The 27,489-nt window shown below is 42.7% G+C and overlaps 1 protein-coding gene across 1 annotated transcript in view; it reads right to left on the reverse strand.

Annotated features, from left to right (window-relative positions):
- Window positions 1-8,949: 8,949 nt before the first annotated feature.
- EMCN (endomucin) overlaps window positions 8,950-27,489 on the reverse strand; it is a 55,697-nt gene continuing 37,157 nt past the window's right edge. Inside the window, exons 7-12 of the mRNA XM_034065007.1 lie at window positions 27,149-27,214; window positions 25,576-25,671; window positions 23,846-23,870; window positions 22,810-22,871; window positions 11,891-11,953; window positions 8,950-10,685 (exon numbers count right to left, since the gene is read on the reverse strand). Of these exons, the coding sequence (XP_033920898.1) occupies window positions 11,895-11,953; window positions 22,810-22,871; window positions 23,846-23,870; window positions 25,576-25,671; window positions 27,149-27,214 (308 nt within the window). The 3' untranslated portion in view covers window positions 8,950-10,685; window positions 11,891-11,894. The remainder of the gene's footprint in view (window positions 10,686-11,890; window positions 11,954-22,809; window positions 22,872-23,845; window positions 23,871-25,575; window positions 25,672-27,148; window positions 27,215-27,489) is intronic.

Genomic DNA, 27,489 nt, shown 5'->3' on the forward strand with positions numbered 1-27,489 from the left:
GCTGAACTTCATTAACACTTCGGGCTGTATCCCTTCTTCCACAGCAAGGCATCAAATCCCTCTGGAAAAACTGAGACCTCTTGATGAGTCTTTTCACCATCATGTTCCTATCCAGAACTAACTCAAGGCAAATTCAAAGCCCTCCCTTCCCTCCTCCACATCTGCTGAATAAACAGCCTGAAAAGGTAACATCTCCATCCTCCTGCAGTAGGATTTTCAGGCAGGTACAAGCTTTTTTCCAAGGGAGATTGAGGTTCAGAGTGAGGGCTGTGCTTGCAGAGCTGGAAGCCCTTGTGGTCTGAACACCATCCAGCAGCTCAGGAACCAGCTGACGTCCTGGGTGAAGACAGAGGATGGATATCTCTTCCCACAGGAATGATACTTTTTTCTTTTCTTTTTTTTTTTTCTTATAAGCAGGTTTAGAGATCTCTTAAGAGAGCACATTCAGGATACTGTTGTTATTTCTGATTGCAGACCCAGAGCAATGGGCCTGCTTGCAGATAAACAGCTCACTGAGCAATGCATTAACTCCTGTGTTTTGTTGTACACCATGTTAGAAGGAACTTTGGATTCCTTCACAGATGTGCTGGCAGAAGGTTGCCTTCCACTTAAGCCTAAGCCTAACCTTGAGGCTTTGATGGAAGTGAATGCAGACAGAAACACAGTTAGCAGCTCCTGCCCAGGAGGATGGCCAGCACAGCAAAAGCTGTTCCCATTTTGGAGCTATCTCCAAGGCTGCTTGGCACAGAAACCAGGCCTGGAAAATCACTGCTGTGGGTTCATCAGCACACTGGGCTGCTCACTGGTCCTCCCTGCTTTGTGGTGCCTCATGGAAACCACGCTTGCTACTTGCACTCCAGCATCACACCAGTGTTAGGGTGGCAAACAAGGGAGGGTTGTGCCACTCTGCTGCTTTTGCAAAGGCTAATGGAATTCCTTGCTGGTGTTTCCTCTCAATGAGAGCGTATGTGCTAGGCATCCCCATTGTTCATGTTGTAGAGTCTTTTCTAATGACCTGCAGGAGCAGCTCATGGGCCAGGAGAACCTGAATTCACCTACCTGCAACACCAACCAAACCAAACAGCACTGTTTTTACAGCCCTGCACAGCCAACAGTACATACAGTGATATGAATGTCAACCTTCTGATGGTCTCTGCCTGCAAAGATGAAATACTGCTGGCAGCACAGGCAGTGCATGACAAAGGGCAAAGATTGTTATGCTTCCTTGTTAAAGTCTCACAAAGTAATAGTCAAGAGGGATGTGAGTTGTTGAAGTATCTGTCCTGGTTTGAGCAGTAGCACTAATTTTTTCAGCTGCCATCCATACCTTGAAGGCATTTCGAGGAAGCTGTACAGCAGGTAGCTGGAAGCAATGCTGGCTACAGTCAGAGAAACAGCTGTTGTTCCTGCAGTGTGGTGGAACAAAGGCAAGAAGCTGTTGGGCTGTTGAGTGTCTAGAAATCTGCTTGGGTTTGGTACAGAAAAGACACCCCAGTGTAACCAGAGGTGATGTTCTTGTGGAGCATTACCTTCCTATGCAGGTATTAAAGTCCATTATGAAAAGGCCAAACCAGCTTTTGCTTCGTAACGTTCTGCTGGGGTCCCACATGAGCCCAGCGCTCCCTGTATGGGTGCGAATATGTGTGGGACACTGAGCTGCTTTTGTACTGCTCCTTCTGCAGGGGAAGTTCATGTCCATTTCCCAGAGCACAAAGCTAAACCGCTTCAGCTTTCCTAATGACCTGAGCTCCCCTGCTGCACCAGCTTCAGTGCCAGCACCCAGGCCTGTGCCTTGCTGCCAGCACGCCATTGCTGGGAGCCAGTCTGGTCTGTGATAAAACCACTGTGGTGCCGTGTCCTCCCTCCCCACCGCCTGCTGGGAAACAGCAGGGTGGCTGGTCTGTGACTGTCAAAAATAAAAGCAGAGGTTACTGAACCCAAATCCTTTGTGCCGTGATTCAGAGGCTGGCCAGAGGAACTGCTAACATGGCAAGACAGTGATAGCTAAACTCCTTTTGAGGGTAAAAGAGAGCAGAAAGGGGCAGGCAAGGCACAGTATCCATTTAACCCAGATCATCATGACCCATCCTACTTTGTCTGAAGTTCTCCTGTTTCCAGCACCCTCCTGCACATTTGCAGAAGCAAAGGCAATGCCTCAACAAGAGTTGCATCAGAACCACACCAAAAATGCCAGCAGCTAAACCCAGATACACATAGCAAATAAATACCAGGGTCCCCACACAGTGCACTTCTGCGCTGTGGGACCCATACTCTCTCCCTGTAGTGCCTCTTTGTCTCTGGGCTCATTTTAGCAGGGAAGTCAATGCCATATTTTCCAGTTAAACCAGCCCAGGACTGCCTCATGTCCTGGTAACCTCTTTATCTGTATGAAGTGTCTGAGGTTAATTTTCTCCCTTACATACCTGGTATTTTGTGTCACTTCAGAGTATTGCTTAACACAACACACATAATTAAGAAAATTAACCTGTCCAAGAGCTGAGAGCTGACATGCTGCAGGCTCACCTGTCAGGGGCTTTGGGCTATCGTTACCAAATGACACAGGGACATGCTTTCTCAATGCAGGTGCACAGAGGCTGTCAGAAACCACTTCATTATTAGCTCTCTCAAAGGCGAGGGAAGACTTGCACCAGAAGGTTGCCCTGTTTCTCTGGCACTTTGTTACGTTGTGCTGGAAATTGCAAATCAGCTTAACAAAAAATAGTCCAGTTTTAATTAATACGGGAGATGAGCACAAATGGCACAGGAGCTTCTTGGTGGTGTGGGTCTTATCTCATATTGGTTCTTGCCTCAGCAAACAGGGCACTGATGATTGGAGGTGGTGAGAGGCAGCTCAGGCAGGTGATGCAACAAGTTTGTCTGCCAAGTATTTCTGGTAAGACCTCTGCTGGCAAATAGCATCAGGTGAGATGCTATTGCCCCACCATGTGGGGTGAGCCATTTGGAGGGGAAAAGCTAACATTATCCCAATATTATCCTCCAAAAGATGGCCAGCAGTTGTAACATCCCTTGATTTCCATTTCACTTGCAGGACTTCAGGACTGAAATGTGTTTTCCTGGGCATTAAACCTGCCAAGCAAAGCAGGAGCAGGTTTAATATTACATGTGCCTTGGTGAGCTGCTGCCCCTGTTCACACCACAGACACACACCATGCTTTGGCAGTGTAATGTGCTTGTGCTCTCATTTCCCCCCTCCTCAGTAACACAGGGATACTATCACTAATATTCAATTACAAAGCAGACTCAGGTATTAAGGTGCTGCATTTGCAAGGGAGCTTTGAAAGCCTAGAAATTGTTTTATCCATAATAGTTAGGGTTTTGTCTTCCCTGAACACCAGCTCGAGTACCTGGAACTCTCACACCAGTAATCATGTCCATTAATTTTTCCTTAGTTTGCTCCATCAGGTATCCTGTTTATATTCTACACTAATTCCTGCTGTTTCCAAAACCCTTGGGCAGAATAGCTAATTTTATATGTCAGACACAGCTCTGGAAAATAAAAACCATATGCGCCTAATGAGTGAGGCTCAGCTATAGTTAGTGCATTGCCTTTGAATTGCAGCTGAATCCTAATGATCATGTTCCCAAAACTGGCTCAGTAAGCCAGCTGGATAGGTGATCTCATTTAATGAAAAAAGGAATATTTAAAATCAAATATTTCTGGATCGAGAAGTCGCCTTCCTCCTGCAATCCACAGCAACCCTCTGAAAGGTGTGGTTTGTCACATAAGTCTTTTGCAAGGGCAAGAAAACAGGGGTCCTTCTCTCCCCTTTGCAAATCACACCTCTGCCTTGCAAGCCTCCTGCCCTTCTGTCCTTCTGAGGGGCTGAGATATTATCAGATGACCTGGTGTAGCTCAGGAAAACACATCAGGCCACAGGCTCTGGTTTTATTCTACCAGAGGATGCACGAGTATGTAAATACACACCCATTTGCCCCAAGGCAACCCTGCTGACTATTTATGTGTCAGGATTTCTCCTCTTCCTTTTAACAATCTGTGTAAGGACAGAAAGCTGAGTGTGTGGTCAGATTGTCATGTACCTGACCCAGTCCTGCTGTGCCGAGATGGCCGGCAGTGAGTAAAGCCACCTTGAGAAAGGCAGGACTCTATTTCCCAGCCTACAAATGGCACTGAGATGACTTCTGTGCAGGTTTCTTCATCCTCCAAGCAGTGCATGGTTCAGATCCCACCTGCAGGCACAGGGAAACTGTTTCTTGGAAACTTCAAAGGCCCAGACCAGTGAGACAGTGCATTTGCACTGTTCATTAATCAAAAGCCATCCCGTACCTTTGCTCCTAAGACTGCTTGAAGGAGGAGATGAACTCCCTGCCCCCTGCTGCTCCTTCAACATTGCTCCACTTTGAGGAACAGAAATCTACCGCCTTCCTTCCCTCTGCCATGCTCCTTCACATGCGACTGCTTCAAGCCAGCAAAGCTTCAAAAACTACTAAAATGCTTTTTAAAATAAGTTTAAAAAACAATGAGCTTTGGGAAATCATTTGAAGGGCAAACGCCGTTCCAGATTGCATCCCTTACAGGTTTCAAGGCTGGGTACAATAAGCAAACAGTTGGGCTTCAAACTTTTAACATCAAGTTTAAAATGGAGCCTTTAACTGTATTTTGTAAGCACAGACCTGGGTGATAGCTGTGTGGAGAGGGCCAGATGGTGCCTGTCCCGCATAGCTCTTCTAGGTATGTACACAGATGCTTTCACAGCTGTGCAAGGGCAGTGAGTACAGCCTGGAGAGGTGCAGGTGCCTCCTCCCTTGTAGTGCTGTGATTTATTCAAAGAGGGCAAAGGCGGAGCAGCCGAAAGCAGCAGCACCTCTCTAAAGAGAAGAAACACAGCTACAGGATGATAACAGTTTTTTTCCCTGACCTGCTGTAGTTGCTCAGTGAGACACACCACCCCTATGCACCAGGGACCAGGCACAGAGATGTGCTCAAATACTGCACAACCCCCCAGCAAAACCCTCCTCCTAGTGCTCAGCCTTCCTGCTTCTGAGCTAGCAGCCAAGCCTGAGCACATCCAGCTTTCTGGAGGATAGAAGACATCCCAAAGCCTCCATATCCAAGATGAAGGTGCAAACCAGCCCCAGCAATAAGAAACCTACCTGGGAGGGAGGGAGGGAGGAGAGAATAGGGATGAATTTCCTTGGTGATCACACAGTGGCAGCACCTGAAAGAAATTGTTGGGGTGATAGGAACACATGTGCCTCAGGGTCAGCTCCCCTGTGGGGTGCTTCTCCTAGCCCCTTTACCAAGCACACTATTGTCACAAGAGCGTGAAACCTTGCTGTGGCTTATAAAGCCCCCAGCTTTATCAACACAAAAGGAGCAGCCTGGTTCCAGGTCCCATTTTACCTCCATCTCCTGGAGGTCCAGGCCAGGCTCCTCAAGCAGAGTGTTAAACACCATAATGTTAAATCATCACTGTCCATGTCTGCAGATAATGCCCACAGATTTTGGGATGCAAGAGAGGGACCTGGGAAGGATGCAGGAAGCAAGCCCATGGAGTTCAGGATAGCTGAGCTGCCATGGGCAGCTACACTGAGTCTGTACCTACAGGTTGCTTTCCTTCCCAATCCTGCTGCGAGCAGGGGCTCTGGCTAAATTGGGGAGAGCATTTACAGCTTCCTGCAGCTCACCTTTGGGATTTGACCTGCATGTCCGGGCAGCCCCAGTGCTCAGCCCTCTCTGTGCAGAGCAGCTGTATGTACCTGCAATCACCTGCCCTTTGCATTGTGTGTGTGTTTCATTTAACAGAAGAGAGCTGTTAAATCCCAGGTGAAATGCCTCCCTGTAATCACTTTTCTGATAGCAGCAGCTCCTTGCCGAGCTCCCTGGCACCAAGTCTTTGGGAAGGTGTGTGTGGGGTTCATGAAAATAAGACTGAAAGTACCTGAGTGTGATCAAAGTGCCTGGCTTGGGGTGCATCCTGACCCACAGCAAACAATCTGAGAGCTGAAGGTCGGAGACAGTTTTGTCTCTCCCTTGGGCTTTCCTTGGGATGGATGCAAGTAGCAGAGTTAAGCTCTGGCTCTGAACTCCCCCCAGCTGTGCTGGTTTCATTTGCCATACCCTTCCTCATGCTTCCTCCTCACTTCACCAGCTAAATTCAGGCAAGGGGCTCGTATGCATAAAACCTGTCGAAAATAAAACTTACAAGAGCTAGAAGAGGCTTGAAGTGCAAAGCCGGCAGCCCCTGAAGAGCTGCAGGGACCATCCAATCCATCTGGTGCTCCTGAGTGCACAGCAAACAGGCTTTTGACCAGTTCATACCATGGCGCATGCGAAACGCTCAATTATGGTTGCTTAGAAAAGCCAGATGATCTCCTGGAGCCGGGGACTGACAGCCAGGCCGTCTCCGCAGCGTTCTGCACGGCTGAGTTTGTGCTGGCTTATTCTGTGCTGCTCCGTGCTGCCTGTAATTGCATTGCATTTTAATTGTTTAGCATCGTCAGAACTTCAGCCCCGGGGGCAGCGGAGGTGGTGAGAACTCAACACATCAAATTGCTACCCAAAGAGCAAGCAGACAAAAAGCAGAGTGGGGAGGGAGAGGGGGAGACAAATGAGCCACATTCATTAGAAGAATAGCAACCCTGACCCGGGGAAGTGTCCTACTGATTTAATAAGAAAGCTGAAAGTTGTTAATAATAATGAAGAGCACAATAACACAGTTCCTTTTCTATCAGAAAGCACTTCATCTGGAAAGAATTAATGTGCTGTGGAAAGCAGAGATGGAAACCAGCAAAGTGCTCCTTGCCCACACAGCCCTGCTTTCCCTTCCAGCTTTATTGAGTGGGTTGTTGGTGGGGATGAGTGCTGTAGTGGCACTGTTTAGTGCTGTTCCCTTGAGTGTTGTGATGTGGCCCCAAAATCTGGCATCTCCACCACAGAAGCCCTGCCATGAGAGGCAGTGAGGCACGCTTCCCCACAAGCAGGCTTGCCTTTCACCCACAAGATGCTGCAGGTTCAAATTCCTAGGGCAGGTTTTGAAGGAAAGAACCCTTTGCAGGCTGTCCCATTCCCAGCTGTAGCACTGCAGTAGCTTTGACCTCAAATGTCAGACTCTGTGCAGAACCTGGAGCTGCTAAATGACCTTAGGATACAACAGATCTTTCCAGGGAACACATATGCAATGTGGAAGCCACAGGAGGAAGAGTGGCAGGCTGCTTGTGGGTCTTTCTCCTGGCAACCTGCAAAGCCATGGGCGGATGAGATCTCAGAATCATAGAATGGTTTGGGTTGGAAGAGACCTTTAAAGGTCATCGAGTTCAACCCTCAAGATGAAGGCAAACAGAGACATCAACAGGCATAGCTGGCACTGCCAGCAATGAAGATGCTGGTGGTAGCAGAGAAGTTTCTGTCCTCGGCCACAGTGCAGTCTGGTAGGGAAGTGCCTCTGCCTCAGGTCTTCACCCAGGGGAGTGTGCACGGTAGACACAAAGGAGCTGAGAAGATCCTTCAGCTGTCTATGCTGACTATTCTGAAGGTATTGGCATTTCACGTCAGCTGCATTCACCAGGGTTAATTAAAGCCTGTGTCTTATAGATTGCCCTCAGCCATAAACTGAAAAGCTGCCTCAGTTGGCAATCAATAGAGTAACCTTTAAGCTCATTTATTTTATTAGATATAGAGTCCTAATTTGAAGAGATTGAGGAACCATAATTAATGGTGTCAGAGAGGTCCTGAGATGTATGTTTAAAGCTTCCCAAGGAAATCACTTTGCCCATAGGTGCAGTGCTGGAATTGCCTGGTGCACCAGAGCACAGCAGTGAGGCTGGGGATGCTCCAGTGGGTGAGCCCGAGGAAACAGTCTAGCACCACAGAAATCCAACAGCAATTAAATAACCAGCACACTGTACTTCTCCCTCACCCCAAAACAGAACGGCAGGCTGTGAACAGCAGCATTGCCACCAAGGGGCACAGCAGAAAAGCCAGATTCTAGGGTCAGCAGACGGCTGCTGGCAACTGAGGTGTTGCAGAGATGCTGCAAACACCATCCCCATCCCAAGCCAGAGAGACTTAAGTGCTTTGTGCCTCTCTTTGAGTCTACTGTATGCTGGTGTGCAGTGAAATGGTTTTTCCCTCTTCAGTGGGGTGGATTCACTCCAAAACTACAAAAGCCTTTGAGGGTTTTGGAAGGTGCAGTATTTGGACCAGGTGTTGCTTCCTGTTGCAGCAGCCTGCCATGGGCAGTGCGGCTTTCCCACATCGAGCTGATGGCCCCAAGGAATATATTTTATTTGAACACCTTTATGAGCAGTGCCATAAGTAGCTGGTGCCAAAAGGTCTGTCTTCCTAGCATTTAATCTAAATCTACCCTCTTTCATCTTGAAGACATTATCCCTTGTCCTGATCAAATAGTGATAATAATGATAATGATCAAAGTAGAAGCTTTTTTCTAGTATTTATTTTCTTATGTGAGTCAAACAAGGTGCTTGATTCAGCATCTTAGAATAGAAAGCCAAAAAGCCAATAGTCAACACACTGTACCATACCTGTTTTTTTGCTTGGTTGGTTGTTTTCTTTAGTGCCCACTCTCACAAGCCAGACACTTTGAGACACATTTCCCAGCCTTCCAATAAGAGCTGGGTTGTCTGCCATGTCCCTTGTCATGAAGAGCCCACACATCTTCCCCTATTTTGTTCTTCAGTCTTCCACTACCAAGATTTGCAACAAGCCCTGCTCTCTCCCCATCAACTCCTGTAACAAGGAGGAGATTTCTGTATTCTACCTGCCTTCTGCACTGTCTCATGCTCCCCCTGCCACCACCATGCCCAGAATATCCAATGGCTGCTCTCTAGGCTCACTGTAAAGAGCTCAGCTCACTCTGTGCTACAGGAATGGACAGTAATGAACGATAGTTGTATTGGATATGGGTAATTAATTGCATTTCTACAAAGAGAAAAAGAAGAGCCACTTAATAAAGAGAATAACTTTTAATAGGCAATTAATTTTTTCTTTCCCTTGGCACATCGTGGTAATTTCAGAACAAATTTTGCACAAACATATCTATATATATTTCACAATCTTTGTTTTTATGGGTTTTTTTGTTTGTTTTTCTGGTGTCCTTCCAGTGTGATGCAACATGCTACAAATGACTTTTTTGATTTTTGCTATCAACATGAAAATCCACAATGATTGCTTTTTTTCATAGGAAACTTCAGCAGTCAGGAATCTGAATAGTTGTAGATGCCAACTTGTGTATTTTAGATGGCCTGACCTCCTCAAAGTAGGCATCCAAGACTCCTCTGCTCCTGAGCAACCCAAGTGATCCAGGAATACCTGAATGAACCACATAAATTCAGCTGCAGCATGAGGACACTTGCTGGTTCCCCATCCTTCATAGAGCTTCATCTAAAGTTTCTCTTGGAGCCACTAAGACAGAGGATTATTAGACCCATCAAAGTGGAAATCAGAGCAACCGTCAAGCACAGGGAAATGAACACTTTTCAGCTTTGTGTATAAACATGGAATAACAAATCTGCTCAATCTCTTACCACACTGCCAGGTAGGCTTTATTATTTCAGAAAGGGGAATTGAAGAGAGAAGTTCCTCAAAAGCATTGGATCACAGGCATCAAAACTTAGATCATTGTCCTGGCTCTTGGTCCTGCACTTACACTACCAGTTATCTTCTTTCCATTTGCCTATTGAACAATAGAGTTTTGGCATACTACCAGAGTCAGTGGATGAAGATTAAGCAGATGCTCACAGTAATATAATTTTCAAACATTTATAGTTTTAGAAAAGTAGGATACATGCAGGTAGAAGCACTACTTGATATTTTTGAATTGCCAGCTCAGTACAAATTAAAGGAGTCTGTAATTAGCGCTTGAAACACTCTTCAAACTTCCAGAACTATTAAAAAACCGGCAGGAATCCCATGCATTACTCAGAACAGGGGGGAGAATGTTCATCTGTAAAACTGCTTATCTTGCTGGTCCCTATCGTGCACCCCAGGCTATATAGGAGTCATATTTATAGCACACATAACACAATTAGCCAAGGAACAGGTGAAAATAGACTATGCTGCCTGCTACATTACAAGGATCATACTCAGTAATTTACAGAGCTTCAAAGCACCTCAGTGCAAGGTATATTTCCCCCTTCACAGAATAAAGCACGCACTTCAGCATTTCACTCAGGCATCCCATCCTGTAAACATTTATGACAAACAAAATGTGTGCTACAGTGAGGAGTCTCATGGAAATCACTGAACTAATTTTCATAGTGGCAATTTGCCCAGTACTGCTTCAAGGGTCAGGCCCTGTTTGTAGTTTGCTACATACAATTGAAAGAACCCTATCTCCATAAGAAGTTCAACAAAGTATGCTAACATATTTCTTCCTGTATGTGCAGAAAACATTTTTAGTAACTGCTATGCAAACACCACCAGATTTTTACATTCCCTTCAACCTTCTTGAAAGTTTTCCTGCTTTTAGTATATATGAAAACAATAAATACACGATATACCAGTTATTAAGCCATCAAAAAATTACGTGTCATTCCAGAATGAAAAAGAGGCACTTGAGATTTAGCAGTCAAGAGCTGGTCATTAATGCAAATGTCCTGCACGGTAAAAAGCTTCAGCTGCTCCACATTTCCTGCAACTTTGGTGAGATGTTCCTGCATATTGTGATAAACAAGGTTGCTTCACTCTGAAACGACAATGGTATCTCAAGTTTATTATTCCAGGTAAGGTTGTTCAGGAAGAGTAAACTGAAATAAGGAGTAAATCCACTGTCTGGGACGTTGTTCTGCATCTGCAAAAACAGAACCACCTCTGAGTTTTCAGTAATGCAGGCAAAACTGCACTCTGCTGCTCTAGTTCAAGGGACAAACAAGGTTATTTTGTCCTTACTGTTGGCATCAGGAAAGCTCCTTTTGTACATCCTGGGGGAAATGAGGACAGGCCAAAACCATTCAAACTTGCTTTGCAAAAGGATCTCTCCACATTTCTGGTTAACCAGATCTCTCTCAGCAGAAGGCAATGGACGTGTTCTGGAGGAGCTTCATCTTACAACAGTGGTGGAAGGCTTGTCAATGTTTGAGTCCAGCATAGCTGCCTCTGTCTAGTCTATCTCACATACGCTGTGACACCCAGTTCCTGAGGCCTTTCTTCTCCTCTACCTCCCTAAACTACCCTGGTCACACAGGCATTTCCCACAGCCACTTCCTTCTCCCACTGTCAGCAAATGATCCCATTTGCCCACAGATGAGAGAAGCAGCTCCATAAGAGTGGAGATTGTGGTGCCTGAGAAAGCTTCATACATGAAGGCCCACATCACAAACCGTGGGTTTCAGAGGAGCTTGGAGAGAGTCTCTGCCCTCACACATACTGCCCAACACTTGCCAGTTTTGCATGTTAGCCACAAAGGATTTCAAGCCATAATAAAATACCTCAATGAAAGTGCTTGCTTTTGCATGATGTGGAGCAGACACAGATTTGTCATGAAACCAAAGGAGCTGAACTCTTCTGGATATCATGTTCCTTTTTTTTTATAGGCAGCACTCTTTAAAAGTCTCTTACTTCTCACACAAACAAAATGAATATTCACCTAGGAAATTACAGTCAGAAATGCTGAGCGGCTAAAGCCAAATGCTATGCCTATAAAAATCTTCCTCAGTGAGGTTGCAGCTTCTTCAGTCCCTCCATTTACCTGGCACTCTCTTTGTGATGCTGTGTTCAAGCTAAACTTTGTTTAAGCTGTTGCTCCTTGAGGATGCTGCCAGCTGAAGTCATTGCTGGTTTTGTTTTGCATTTTTAACCCTTTTGTTTAGTTACATGGCACAATACTGAAATTGTTAGTGAGATTAACAAACACTAATGTTGCAAGACATAAGACAAAAGCCATAAGCTTACGTGTTTATTGTTGAGATGTGAAGAGTTGCCGAGTTTTATTCTTCCCATGAGATGAGTGCTCGCCTAAGAAACAGAAAATACATTTGCATCAGTTAAACATGCAAAGACAAAAGGACAAATGAGGCCCGCATCACTGACACACCACTGACCACTGCACAAATCGGCAGTCTCCTTGTCAGAGTGACTTAACCAGCAAAAACTGTCCACAAAATAGATTTTTACTACTCCCTCTGTGGTTTATAGCTTATTTTCCCTATGATTTGCTCTCATAGGGTGGGTTACTGCCACAAAGTATTTCCAAGGCAGGTCACAAGGGCTTAGAAAAGGCATCAGACTTTAGTTAATGTCTAACTATGATTAGGACATTAAATTATAAAGAGATACAACTATAAAATTATTTTCTGCTGATATCACTGACAGCAGCTCAGTTCCTCCAGAGAAGGAAAATGAACTTTTAACATGTTCAGTCAGGGATTACAGACAGGTCTCACTCCTCCTTCCCTGGAGAACCAGAGCTGCTACCAGCAGGTATAGGCAGAAAAATAAGCCTCCAGATGAGAATGTGTTTACAGTTTTCCTGTTTCCAAATGTGTGTCCAGGAACAGCAGCGGAGTTTCCTTCTGGCAGAGATCCATACATGAACAGGGAATGGTATCCCCAGACTGGACAGAGCCCCGTGGAAACAGGGAGATGAGAGTCTAGTAAAAGCAACTGGATAAAAACTTGCATATGATCTATCGCCTGGGGTTAAAAACTGTAATATAAATTAGGATTATAATAAATTCACTGATTAGGCATTTAAATAATTAGCACTCAAATTAAATAGTTGTGCCCCTGAAGAAAATAGCAGAGACTCATCAGTGGTTTTCACATAGCTTTTCCTGGCAGCAAAAAAAGAGAGCTCTTTGATTTTCAGAGATGAGTAGGAAACCGTCTCTAATGGTGTTCAGTGAGAAACACTGAAAATCATTCAACAATAAGGTGCTGGAATGGTGTTCACTTCTGTCGTGGTTTAAGTGCTGAACCCAAGACAACTTCCCAAGTGTTCAATTTTGGATACAATTATTAAAAAACATTATAAATTTTTGCTAAGTTAGAGCTTCAGAAGTTCTGGTGATAAATTTCATCTAGAGAAAAGGAAAACACAAGTCTCCTGTAGACAACCAATGAAACATTTCAACAAGATTTATACAGTTTTGGTAGGTGAAAAGCTTTTGTTAGGTAAAAATCTTGTTTTGAAAAGCTAAAATAAGGTGAACCAGTTCAAATATTGTAGAGTTTTGGACCAACAAAGTAATGAGATTTTCAGGAACACTATTTTAAAATTTATTATTTATTTCTTCCTTTATTATTTCTTCCTTCCTCACTTTTTTACTTTCCTTGTTCAATATAAAGAAACAGAAGATTCAATAGGGCATCAAAGGGAGAAATTGGCAAGATTGTTTAGAAAAGGGGTAGGAGAAATTAACTGAGAAATATATTATCATGCAGAAGATAATATTCAATAGTTGTAATAAATATCAATACTTTGTTATCAATTCTACTCTCAGCTCGCTGCTCTGCCTACGCTAGAAGTTAGACAGACTTACATGGAAGACTGATATTTCACACCATAGGAAAACACCATGTCTAAGGAGAGGCTCCAGAGCCAGCCTAGCTCCCTGGATGATGTCCCATTTATGTCAATAGGCTTTGGATCAGAGTATGAGGTGGGTGAGGCAGCGCTGGTTCCAGGTGGCAGACTGCTTGAGTGGTACCTGCTGGCAGTGGTGTATGGGACAGGAGTGGTGAATTTGCCTTATTGCAGACCCTAAGCACACAGACACTCACATGCACTGTCTGATTTCCTGGTGCTACACACATAATCCCTGGAAAGAGTGAACTGTTGCAGACTATTGCTGGGGTCAATGTCCCCCTGTAATATCAGTGACTGTCTGATGACGGCTCAATGCAGGCAGAGATGCTCTGTGTTGCTTTGCCATTGTGCTCCCAACAGGGCAGGAGCCTGCTAGAATTCTGAAACAAAGCCAAGTTATTGCTACCCCATGGTTGCAAATATGTCTGAAGATATTTGCTTTATAGGGTCTATGATTGTTAGTGCCAACTAACACTTCAGTGATAAAGAGAGAATGATTATATACTGGAGAAGAAATGGTCACACAGATGCTGTCTGTTCAAGAGAAACAAGGGTAACACGAGGTTTTAGATACAGAGCTGCAGGACATCTTGAGACTGAGGTATCTAGAACAATTTTGGAGTCTAATGGCTCAGCAGTTTGATGCTGTACTAAATGTCTAGGTGCAACACAGAGACAATAAAGAAGAATATTTGGGTTAGTTGCAAATGGGAAGACATTTTTATTGATCTCAGAATAGCCTTAACTGACAGAACTAAATTCTGAGACTGTAAAAAACCAAACTTGCCCCCAAATCATCACCCACTAAAAACGATGGATTAGACCTTACTTCTTATAAGGGAAATGAAAAACAAATACTTGTGTTTAGTATTTTGTTTGATGATATTTTAATCAACTGAAGAACTTATTTCACATTGGAGAATAAACACAGTGCCATGGCAGTGCTCAACCGGTCTAGATAGATTGCCTGTTTTGAAGTCTTGTCACAGGTATAGTTATGCAGAATATATATCAACAAGAGTAAAACTGTTGGACAACAACATCAATGAAAAATTGGCTTTTGTTGATTCTGGATTATGCATTTAGGAGAGGATGACAGAAATTCTAGTCTTGTTCACTGGGAGATGAAAGGTATCAGGAGAGACTTAAGAGCTTCTCATAATACAGTTATACAGCATCTTGCATAAGCTATTGGTTGATCCAATTTGATAGATGCTATGGCAATACTTTTCTGATAATGGGTTGAAAATTCATTGCATGTTTGTCTACTTTGATAAATACATGGGTGAACTGCTAAAGTGGGAGCCTAAGGGAGCTGGAAAGAAGTATTTGGTGCAGTTAACAAAGCACTGTCAACTGCACAGCTGCACAGAATCACAGAATCACAGCTGTCAACTGCACAGCTGCAAGTGCAACGAGACCCCCTTTACCTGTGGTCCTGCCTCGTGACACCTCTCCTGATGGAGGAGGAGTTGTGGGCTCAGATAGACTGGCAGAGGGCAGTGAGAAGCCAACCTCATATATATCATGCACTTCTATAAAAACTGAAAGAAATGATGTACAGTTTGAGAAAGACGCCTTAGGCAAAATATCTGGAAAATGAAATTAGACTGACACTGACATTGAAGTTTTAGCTGTCAAGCATATTCTTTCACTAAACATTTTACACTCCAATGGTGCACCTGTTGGTTGAGTTTTGTCTGAAATTGAATTGTAAACACAAAAGCATAGGCACCAGGAGGCCTCTAAACATTACTGTCATATAATACAGACAGATCTCTAGTTAAACTGTCCAATGTATTGCAGCAGGGGGCTGTGATGCCACAGGGGATAAAACAAATTCATGGAAGAGCCACTGAGAGCTATGAAACACCTTTACTCAGGACATCTCCAAGCCACAGACTGCTGGAAGGTTATGGCAGAGGCCACATTACTGGACTCCTTCCTTATTTGCTATCCTTTCCTTCAGATCTTGCACTAGCTGCCCTCAGTAAGAGGATCTGGGGCTACATAGACCCAGGATCTGAGGAGGTACTGCTGGCTTAGATCTTAGCTTCTTAGCTTCAATGTTAAAAGAGAAGGTGCTCTAGCAAATACCAAAATACAGCAATGGTCTTTCATATGCACAGCTTTTCATACGGCACCCCTCAAACACTTCTGCCAAGACCTTGATCACCAGCTCATCTAAGTAAATTAGCGGTCTAGGCACTGGGTCCAAGCCAATACACACTGCGTACATCCTTCTCTAAAACGCAGTCATGCTTAAAAAGCATGAGGATGAGGAAGATGTAATAAGAAAAATTTCGTATTCAGGACTCCTGATCCTTCAACATACTTAAGTGCATGGGAAGTAGACTGAATAGACAGATCCTGAGGGCTCTTCAAAGTTAAATGTTAACCAGGAAAGTAATAGCATTACACTGAAAATGCACGTTTTTCTTCCTAATTAAAATGTCACTTGTGCAGTATTCGGTTTGATTTTTCACTTCCACAAATATACTTGTTTCTGACTATTAGTGTTGCATCCTGATGCCAGTATTTGTGAATAAGTAATGGGCACATATTATAATATTATGTAGCTGAAATTACAGATTATATAAAATCAATTTCGAATCTCTGAAACAAATGTTTCTTTGTGTCATCTTTGTGGAAGGCTGTTGTATTAATCTCACTATAATTTCCTCTTCCCTCTTCTATTTGATTCAAAATCTGAACATATTATTCAGAATACACATACACTGCAGAACATGTTGATATGAAAGAGAGCTAATAGGTCATGTCACTATGAGTACAGAAAGTTTTCCACCTGGGCAAAGCCCAGGAAAAGCAAAATATTAGAAAAGCTGGAAGAAAAAGGATATAAAAAATAGTCTTTGGCATAAAAAATAGGTTGTACTGTATCCCAGGTTATACTGTCTGTAATGAAAGAAAAAATGAGCTGCACTGCTATTTCACTGTAATATCTGCTGCTGAGAAATTGATCATAAGTGGCAATCTAGTTTAGAGCAAAGGATTAAAGCAAGTTTTTCATAAAATATGATTGCAGAAGCCTATTTTTTATAAAAGTATAAAACTATCTCTACAGACACAGACATCTAAATGTCTAGTTTTACCATGCTCAACTGAAAGAAAGAGGGCTGCATTACAGATGCTGGAGAACAGCATTGTGTGGGACTCAGCAGCTGAATGCACTGGGTGGGTTTGGTATGTGCCACTGGTCCAGCATCTGTGATGTGCTACAGCAGCACTCCCCTGCCACACACTTCACCTATGCCCCTGCAAACCGGTCGTCACCACTGTCAGCAGGACAGAAGGATCTGTACAATTCACCATGGCAGAGGGAGAACATATGGGTGGGTTCAGGTGAAGGATAGGAAGGCAATTGCTGCTGAACTGCTAGCAAAAGGTGGCAAGTGGCTCCCCCACCATCAGAACATCTCAGAAAGCTGCAGGCTGGAAAGTTAACAGACACTCCACAGATGAAAACATCAGCTGACCCTCAGCAGTCTCTGACTGTAAGAGACTACTTTAAAAACCCCTTGCAAATACACACACATCACAAACTGAATTAGAAATATAGAAGGAAACATATGTTATTTAATGCTTTTGACTACAATTTGGCCCAAAAGTCTCAGCTGGAAATATGTGCAGGTGAGTAAACACAAACAGAATCCAGCCATGAGCTACAGAAAGCTGAGAAAGTTTATTCTTCAGTTTCTGTGAAGAAAGAAATTACAACTTCAGGCCATTATACAAAACAAAGTTAAAAAAAAAACTAGAGTATCAGAAACGAGAAAGAGTTGGAAAGGGAAGCAGGTGCTTCTATCTGTTGGAAGGGGACCCTTTTCTATTGAAGCAGCTTCTAGTTTTTTCACCTGCAGGGAAAAGAAATAAGACACTGAAAGCACAGCTCATAACAGGAAAAAGTAATAATCAATATCACATCCTCACATTAGTAGGAACACCTGCTCTTACCACTTCTAAACAAGCAGCATGCCTGCTGACTGCTCATTGCTGACCTGCATTGCTTTTTTGCAGGGTAGGAGGCAAGGGAATTTTCAGTGCCAGAGTGCCTCACCTAGAAACTCAGCTTCTCCACCTGCTCCTAGAGGCATCCACCTGGATCCTAGACAAAATAAGAGACAGATGAAAGTACCAACACATGCTGAGAAACCACATGGCCCACTGTGGAACCATGCCCCCTGCCAGGGGTAAATTTCCCTGGGTTGGGCCCCATAATGAGGTAAACCCCAAAGATTTCTTACCTTCTTAAATGCCACAGTCCATGCTCAGCTGTGCTCAGCATAATAGAAACTGAGGAGGAATGGTTCTCTGACCAGCTCCAGATTTGTCCTGTTGTACCACAGCCATATCTATGGTTTGATGTGTGAGGCAGAACAGTTTCGGCATTTGGAGATTCATGGAAAGTGGTGATGAAGATATTTTCATTCAACCATGTCATTTAACAATACTACAGGATTTTCCAGGTTCAAAGCCTAGCACTGCAGTGGGCTGTCTCATTAGGTGCTGAACTTCTTGTATATCCCAATGACTGAGGTAAGTTTTTGTGCTGAATGAGAACAAGGTTTTTTTCCTCTCTTCTGGGATGGTTTCAGTGCTTAGTCACTACATATAATACAGTCACTGGCCTCTGGTGTTGAAGGCTAGGAATCATCAAAGCCTTTAGACAGAAGCCTTTGGAAATTCAGGAGGTCTGGGGCAATGCTGCAGGCACAAAACAGGGTCATCTCAAAAGTGGCTGAAGTTATGGGGTCCAATTATTCTATGCCACAAACAGACACTTCTTCAAGGTAGGTAGCTCTTGTGCAAGCGATGCACACAAGGAATGTTATGAAAATCTACAGGCAGGAGGTACATCCAGTAGAAGAAGCAGGTAACAGCTCTAAGGTTGTTATCACTAGTAACCACCAGCAGCTTTTGGAAGAGATGTGGAGCACACAGGAATGCTGGTTATTCTACATCCTTGCTTCATATTGTTTTGTACTGCACTGCCATCTGAGAGCGCTTGTAGATATTGACAGATCCATTTCTACAGTGTGATTACAATAAACTAAGGGTATTTTACATGTGACATGTCAGATGTCTCCTCAAATATCCATGTTTACCTGCTACATTTTCACAGCTTTGTTTAGTTAGCAGTGCTTGAATTTTCATTTGTGTGCACAGTGGGTGTCTCAGGAAGCCCTAATGCAGACATTTACTATAGACCTTTCTCCAGCCACCTTCCATTCCAGGTGCCTCACCAAAATCTGAGCCCATCAGCTTTGACACATTTAATATCCTTCAAACAAATTCAGGGCAGAACAGACAATACCACTACAAGCCAAATAAAGTCATATCCTACCCTGTTGTCTGAAAGAGCACACACTGGTTAGAAGACATGCCCTAATGAATCGGCTAGTGCTTAAGGTGCCAGGATTATACCTAACAGCTCTGAAGTATTGTGTCACCTGCACATTTATATGAAACTTTATACTGAATATTGAACTAGTGTGCTGCTACTATAAAGGCCTTTTATACATTTTCCCTGCTCTAGAATGGGCACTCCAGGCAATGGCCATAAAGGAATTTTTCACATCATTACCCAGGTATCAGTATTTCTATCACACATCATTTATCTGCATGGAGTAACCTTACCTCAATTTCTATTCGGGCCTTTCTGTTACTGAGGAATTTCTATCCTTCAGCATTTCATGAATCCTAAAAGGTGTTCAATACCTTTGCTGGTTTTCAGTGAAACATGCGTGAGCCCTTACGGAAAAAGTTAGAGATGTTTTCAAGATAGGTCATGCTTTACCATTACTATCACAGATGATAGCATTCATCTCTGAGCCATCAAGTAAAACCCTCCATCTTATATTCTTGGGAAACATATCTACTACTGACAAGCTGAACATGCAGTTCTGTGGGATATATTGAATCCCAAATAAGAAATATTTTTCCTGGTAGGTATTCCATAGCTCCCTATTGCAGAAGACCTTTTAGTCTTCCTGTGAAGGGACAACCTAAATATACCTGTACATTCAACATGGAATGGCTGCAGTAAGTCCTGCATTTGTACATTAGTGTAAAATGAGACGAATCAGTATCCTGAGCATTTTTATCCAAGCTGAGTTTTCATGTAAAATGCAAGTACAGGCACCTATTTTGCATCAGGTGTTAAAGTTCACTGGTGAAGTACATGAAATATTCAAGGTGTTTAGTGTTGCCCATCTGTTTTTTTACTTTACATCAATCCTCAGCCAGCTGTGCCTCACAGGCCACAGCCATCAGAAAAGCTATTTTTCTAAGATGAGTTTTTAAAAATGAGAATATTAAAGCTCAGTTTTACCCAGTGTTCTTGATGATACTGCTCCATTTAAAATCATAACATTAGTCCAGGTTTAATTGAGCGCTGCTCTTTTCCTGTACTCCTTCACATTAATGGTAGGTGTTTGAAATACTGTTCTTGATTAAATTTAATTCAGCTGTGCTTCTGAAAAAGGAGTCTTTCGTTTTTTTCTTTCAATTCATAGTCAGAACCTAATTTTAGAAGCCCTAAAATAGGATCATTCAGTAGTCAATGGACCTGAATAGGTCAGCTCATTTCAGTTCAAGACACATGTCTAAGGCAGAAGGGATAAATAGCCCTCTGGACGCATACATCTCTTTCAACTGTCTATGTGCAGCTGGCTTAGTTTTTAGATAGATAAAATAAGTCAAGATAAAACTTCCCATATCCTTTGATCAAGACATATCATGCACAACACTGACACAGGGTTTTTCTAGGTTGCCTGCTTGAGCACATTGTAGGTCATATCTTTTTGTTTATATGTTTTTACATAGTTTTAACACAACTATATAATCTTATAATATAGGATAATAAAGGAATAAAAAGTAAAAATAAAAGAAAAAATAATGTATACTTCTAATAAAGCTTAATTTGAATACAAGTCAAAGCAGAACTTTGTGGTATGTATGCTTCACCATAGGCAGCTGAGCAGGCTATCGATAGTGAGAGGATAATGTAGATCTATCTGTAAGGTTAAGGCTGCTCTTAAGAATCTTCTAGATTTAGTCAAACCTTTTGTAATTTTGTTGGTGTGTACAATCAGAGGTGGCTACAACACAAATTTCTATGCAGCTGGACAATTAATTCATCCTTATTTGAGCTGGATTTTATGTGTCTAAAAAGGAAAAGGAAGAATGCATATAAAGAAGTTTTTTGCAGTGCAGTTGTTTTCAGTTGAGGGACCACGATTCAGACATTTCTCAAGTTCTATCTGTACTGTAAGAAACACTTGCTTTCATGCTCGAGCTTTTAATACAACAAGTAAATCTCATTCAAATGGGCAGGCATCCTAACACACTCAAAAATACCAGTATGAGTGACAAATATTTCTGTAAGAAAGCAGGCCCTGCTTTCAGAGTGCTTTTAATTTAAGCAGTAACATGTCTAAAATCCTGGAGAAAAACAGGACTTCCATTCCTGTGAAAGCATGTTTCATTTTGAAACACACAAAAATGTAAGAATTAAAGAGAAAATGGTAGCTAGTTTAAATATGAATTGTATTAATGAGAAGAGGGCAAGAATCTTGCCTTCTAAGTGGTTATGACTCATACCTTCCAATTATAGCACGCATACATCATACTTCAGTAAAAAAAGAATATCAGGCATCCTCTGGATGGAAGACATTCAGATACTTGGTGAACCAGAAGCTGATTAACAGGCATCAGATCTCATCTTGTGAAAAAGAAACCAAAGCCGAAACAGTGAGCCTGAGTCTTTTCTCATTTATCCTGCTGCTGCCAATGAAGTTATTTTGTTGCTGAAACCAGTGAGGGAAGAATCAATGAAGAAATGTCTATCAATTCAGCATCTGACCTCATCCAGCTTTCAAAAAAAACCCAATGATTTTAAATGAAAACATACATGCAACTTCATACTCCTTAAAATAAAGCTAAAAGTCCATTCCCAAAGACATAAAAAACCCCCCTAAAAAGTCCCAAATCACAAAGCTCTGAAGTGCAGTCATTTAAGTACCAAAGTACAGTTAGTGAAGTGCCAAAGCCTAGTTTGCATTTGCTCAACAGCTGTGAGGCAGAATGATGTACCTTGCAATGGAGCAGGCCCTTCTCCCCCTCTAGCCTCCTAGCACATCGCTCTGTGTCGGCAAGGCTGCTGGAAGCATAACTATGGTTTGTGGCAAGGGCTGCCAGAGAAGCCCTGTGGGTCTCCTGGATCACACGAAAGCTTCTGGGAGCTGCAGAAAAGGCTGGAGAGTGCAGATGGTGTTTCTCCAGCAAGTAGAGGATACTTCAGATTAAGTGCTGTGTTTCAATAGGCTTCCCAAGAATTCAGAGAAAAAGGGAGAGCAGCTATCAGGCAACCTCTGAAATGTCAGGCGGGGAAATAGATGGACAAAAAAGCATAAAGTATGAGGCTGTTTTTCCTGGGGTCTTTCTTAGATGAGGCAAGAGCAAGAGAGCAAAGGTGGGACCTAGATGGCTGAGGAAGCAATGGATGGAGGGGACAAGTTTCAGCACAAGTAGCTCTGCCATGAGAGGTGTTTGTTTGTTTGCTTGGTTGGTTTTAGATAGTGGGAATCATATTAGCCAGAATTTTATTCTGCCTCAGTCTTATTTTGCACTACTCTGTTTCCTGCAGAATGTAAAACTGCATCCATCTCTTTGCTTATATGGATGAGATTTTGCTTTCTTTTGTGCATGTAATCCATAACCTCTGTTCCTTTAGACTTTATTACCACATATTTTGTAAGAAACTGCATCACTGAAGCACAGGACAAAGGAATTTGCAATGAGAGTATGATTTTGAATGCAAAGGGTGGCTGGGTACAGGGCTGACTGAACACTGCTGACACCAACTCCACCTGAGCCCTGTTTACATACACCGCTGACTCCCAAAACTTTTGGCCCCTGGGATCAGTCCCCAAACTCCCCTGTTTATCCAGATCTAGCTGATAAATATCACGATCGGAGTTACTCCTGAACATGTCAAGCTGTTGATCACTTTCAACCAATGATTTTAAAGATAGATTTTTCCTAAACCAGTCATACTTATCATTTCCAGGTACAGATACCACACACAGTGAAGCTGCACTGCTGCTCTGCAGTCTGGGAGTTTGTACTGTAGAAGAATTGTTTGCAGTGATTTTGATCTGACAGACACTGAAGATGGTCTTGCTATTGGAAATGACACTGCAAACTGTTCTTCTCTGGGCTCAGAGAAGGAGATAGACACACACATGGAGGAAACACTCACCAGTCTCAGAAGAAGTGGTCTTCACAGAAAGAAGTTTCACTCCTTCTTTATCTGACTGGGCTCTGTTGAAGTCAGAAAACAATTAAGCAGAGAGCGTGCATGTTGGTCAGGCAAACAAAATTCCAAGATTATGATCTGGAGGAGGCAGTACCTGTGCCAGTCTGTACTGGCAGGCTTGAAATGGGCTTTGCATGGGGCTATGTGTAAGTTGTTGTGGTGGAAAACACCATACACAGAAATGTCTGAAAACACCTTCCTCTTAAAATAGGCAATAAATCGAGTTGCGTGACTCTGGGTTCACTCTAGCACTTCACAGAAGTGCACCTCTGTCTATACAAGGCTTTTGGTGATGTTGAGTTGCAAGAAGGGTCACTTTAGATGTCCAGGGAATCAGGGCTAGCAAGTAAATCAGCAGGCCAAATGTTGCTTTTGGACATACAAAACATAGAGGCCACAGCCAGACTCAATGGCCTCTAGTATATATCTTGTAATGATTATTTCTCAGTTTCATTCTTCTCAAACTCCTTAGCCAATACTGTTTTAACTAAGCCTCTAAAAATGGACTAGTGGAGAGAATATCACAGAGTAGCATGAAATAATAGGAGAGAAGAGAAAAAGAAAGAGAAAAGCAAGAATAAGAAACATTAAAGAGAGAGAAAACATGAACAAAAGAAGGGTGATGAGAAAGGATGGGAAAAAAAAATAAATCAATGATGCAGAGACTCAAATAGAAGAGAAAGACTAGGCCAATGGGCCTGTGGCATAGCATAAACCATTTCTCCGTTTCAAAAGATCCCCTGGAAAACAATCAAGAGCCATCACATTTCTATACGTGCTGGAACAGATGCTTATCATGCATACTAGTGTACAATAACTGCAAGTGCATCACTTTCAACAGGATATTTCTCCTTGGGGTAGCAACTACTTATTACGTTTAAACAGAGGAAGATCAAAGCAAATCTCATGCAGAATCTGCTGCAATCACAAGTGCCCCATGAGAAATCTCAAAGCAATGAAAAGACAGGATTCAACTTACTGTTCAGTGCTGTTCTCTTGTCTCTCTGGAAGAAGGAAAAAGTTAATATATTTTTGACTGCTGGAGCTCACTTAAGTAAACAGCTATTGCAGTTGCTAGCAGAAGGCTTAGCTGTGATTTTGCATTATTGCATTAAGAACATTAACACAATTGACCAGCTTGAATTGTAATTACTTTTCTAGTTCATCTTCCCAAAAGATAACCATGTCGTCCATGAAAGTGAACTGATATTGCCCAAATCAATACTTCTGGAAACTAAAGAAAGTGATATGTGACTTGTGCAAGAGCACAGCAGGAGCACGATTTTCCCTGCAGCTCCCAGATCCCCAGGTATCTGGCACAGAGAAGGTGAGTATGCAATGGCTCTCCAGTATGTAACAACTAAGCTAAGGGAGACAGGAAGAGGAAAGTGAAGGAACAAGCTGCCAGGCTGTATGCTCTGAGGGGTTTAACCTGGCATGACATCTGAGAGCAGAGCCTGTCTGCCTCATCAATGAGGAACAGGTTTCTCCCCAAAATGAATCATACACTGAAAGTATTTTATTCTTATGTGCAAGTGTGTGCAGATGGATGGGGCCAGGGGGTTACATCGGATACACAGAGCCAATTCTAGCCCCATGATACTGGGCACAGGACTCTCCATCTGTGGAGGAAGCACACTGGATAGGCCCGGGCAAATCCTACGGGAAGCACCACAGATATCTATCTACTCTAACTTCCAAATGCATTTGCCAGTACCATGCCTGCTGGCATTTGCGCACAGGGGAGGCTGGCAAGGAAATGTTCCTAACCTCATACCTTTACCTCTTGACTCCAAATATTCAGTAATTTCCTAAGCAGGAATCACACCTTCCTCTGTTTATCTGGGACTGGTTTTCCATGTCATTGGCTAAATTGGCTGCGACATGCTGTTAGCCTTGGTCTACAGCTTCAACACCCTGCTGTGATTTTATATTTCCAAGTCCCAGTGATTTCACAGTTGAAAATCTGCACCGGTCTCCTAACTCATGCCAATTCACAGGGAGAAATAAAACACAGTCTGGATTCAGAGCTGGGTGTTCACTTAATGGAGAATTACACTTGCCTGTGGCCTACTCAGGCAACTTTTGGAAACATTTGGCAAATGAAAATATATCCTGTTATCTGAAGTATTTTGTGGACAGCAGGGAAACATACTGGTTTTAGCTGCTCTGTCAAAATGTTTCTGAAAACACTTTTTGCTGATTTTGTTCCCGTGTACATTATGCTGTAACTGGAAAACTTTACTTAGATGTAGTGCATAAGTGAGTATGAGTGTATATAGCAGGTATTTCCTAAAAGAAAGCATTAATATTCCTTTGCCTGTATCTAGAACAGAGATAAAATAAATATAGTGATTTTGTTAAACAATATCTCCAAACTTAGTTTTCACTGTCTTTTTCTACCTGATTGATTGTGTTAGCACAGCTGTTTGTTAGCTCTCCGTAGCTGCAAAGGCACGAACAAAAAGATTTGCAGCATTATATATTCTCCAAAAATCAGAGACATGTTTGCTCCCTCTGTTCTTCCTACTGATTTTGAAAATGAAGTGTTATTTTCCTACTTTAAGCAAAATACTTTGAAATATAAGAAGCTTTCCTATCAGACTACTCCAACATCTATGGCTAAGGTAGTCTAAAAAGACCCCAGAGATCTTTAACAATAAAAAGCATATTGATCTTTTTCCCCTTCAGAGAAAGCAAGCCAAATACCTGGAGTTTTCTTCTGGCATATTCTGTACAAAGACACCAGGGAGAAGACAGAGAGGGTAATAACTATCAAGGTGATGACGACTGGCAAGATAACGCCTGCAAAAGAACAACAACATAATTTTGCCTGCTGCCCCTGGCTTGCATTGTCTCCATGTACAGACACTTAGACGCACAAAGGTGAGAGGCACCAGCTCCGCTTCATCAGACATTACTGGCTTCTCTGGAGCGAGGTAACCTACTCGTTCATGTTATTCCTCCCACACCCACTGAGCCTCAGGCTTATAGCCTTTGTGGAGGGGAATTTAGGCGCTTTCCTTCCCCCAGCCTTAGTCCTTCCCTGACACTTAACAGTGCTCTGTAGAACTAACACCATAATCTCCATCAAAGTATTCACAATTCACCCCCAGTGTTGACAGCCCCCAAAAGTTTTGCAAAACAGTCATGTTTCAGGAATAAATTTTTGATACATGCAATTTATTTTTTTCCTCTTTTTTGAAAACGAGACTCATCCAAAATTCAGCAACTGAAGTGATTATTTCTCTTTTAATGTTGTACACCCAGAAAGACACTGAGGAGTTACATAACTCAATAACATTCCCCACAGCACTTACAACCAGGGATAAAAAATGCAAGATCTCCTTTTTAAATGAGGACATTTCTTTCCTTTTATTATTTCCCACCATCTGCCATTTCCTGACAGGTGTTTCCCAGCCAAGAAGCAAAAAGGAAAGAATTATGTAATGAGGAGAAGCTTTCATGGGGAAATACATAAGCCCAGTTTCTCCCCATTTATCGTTTTGCTGGCAGTGGTTGGCTGCATTTAAATGTAGCCTAAGCCATGTGCTGAGAGAGGCTGGGTCTGAATTCCCACAACCTTCCACAGCATCAGCTATCTTCAATGGCTTTTGATGCAATTAATATTTAATATTCATACATATATGCGTGTGTGTGCATCTGCAGAACTTGAGGGAGAATCCTGAGAAAGGTTTACAGTAGAAAAACATCAAACATGTTTTGCTAAGCCAGTACTTTGGGTAGGAAATCGCAGATCTGCAGCAACATTCTTGCCCTAGAGATGCATAATATTAAAATAAAAGATTAAGTAACATGCATCAAACATCAAGAGCTTGAAGAGTCTGCAGAAGACTCCCTCCTAGTCCTTCTCTCCCGTGACCATATCAGCAGTATATTTTAATAGTACATTCATAACAACATATTCATATAATATGTATTCAGAATGGGATATAACAGCATTTCCACGAGTTTTCCCTGGGTTTTCTCTCACAGTGGATGACTCTGTTCACAATTTTTCCCCAGTTTTATCGCTTTGAATCAGTCCTGGGAAATAACTGTGCTGCTCTCCAGTGAGAGTTTTGTCAACTTGTTAAGCTCTGCTTCTCTTTGAGAGAATTTTTGTAGCAGGCAGTTAAATTGGGTTTGTAATAGGGTCTACAGCTGGTAAGGCTGAAAATAAAACTGCCAGCTTAATTTCTCCACTACCCCAATCACTCATGGAAAGCCAAACTGATTGACTGAAAACTCCAAAGCTGGACAATAAAATAGGAACACTCACTAGAATAGTGGTTGTCACTCCCTGTCCCTTTCTTGTTTTCAGGAGTGCTTTCAGGACTGTAAAAACCTAGATTTGCAAAAGAAATATAATCTTTCAGGTTTACATGTAATTGCCAGAACTCCCCAGACAACTTCTCCTGAAAAACTGCCCTCCCCAAGTAACTTTGTATCCCCAGTTCTGGAACCATTTGGTGCTCCAGATCTAAAATTCTTCTAATACCACCTGGGTAACTCAGCAAGGGGAGTGGAAAAGTTTATCTAGTATGGCCTAGAAGAAACACACTTTTCATGGATGCAGTCTTCCCTAGGATCATCTGCTTGTCCATTTACAGGTTATAAGCA

Source organism: Melopsittacus undulatus, chromosome 7, assembly GCF_012275295.1.
Source record: "Melopsittacus undulatus isolate bMelUnd1 chromosome 7, bMelUnd1.mat.Z, whole genome shotgun sequence".
Taxonomy (NCBI): domain Eukaryota; kingdom Metazoa; phylum Chordata; class Aves; order Psittaciformes; family Psittaculidae; genus Melopsittacus; species Melopsittacus undulatus.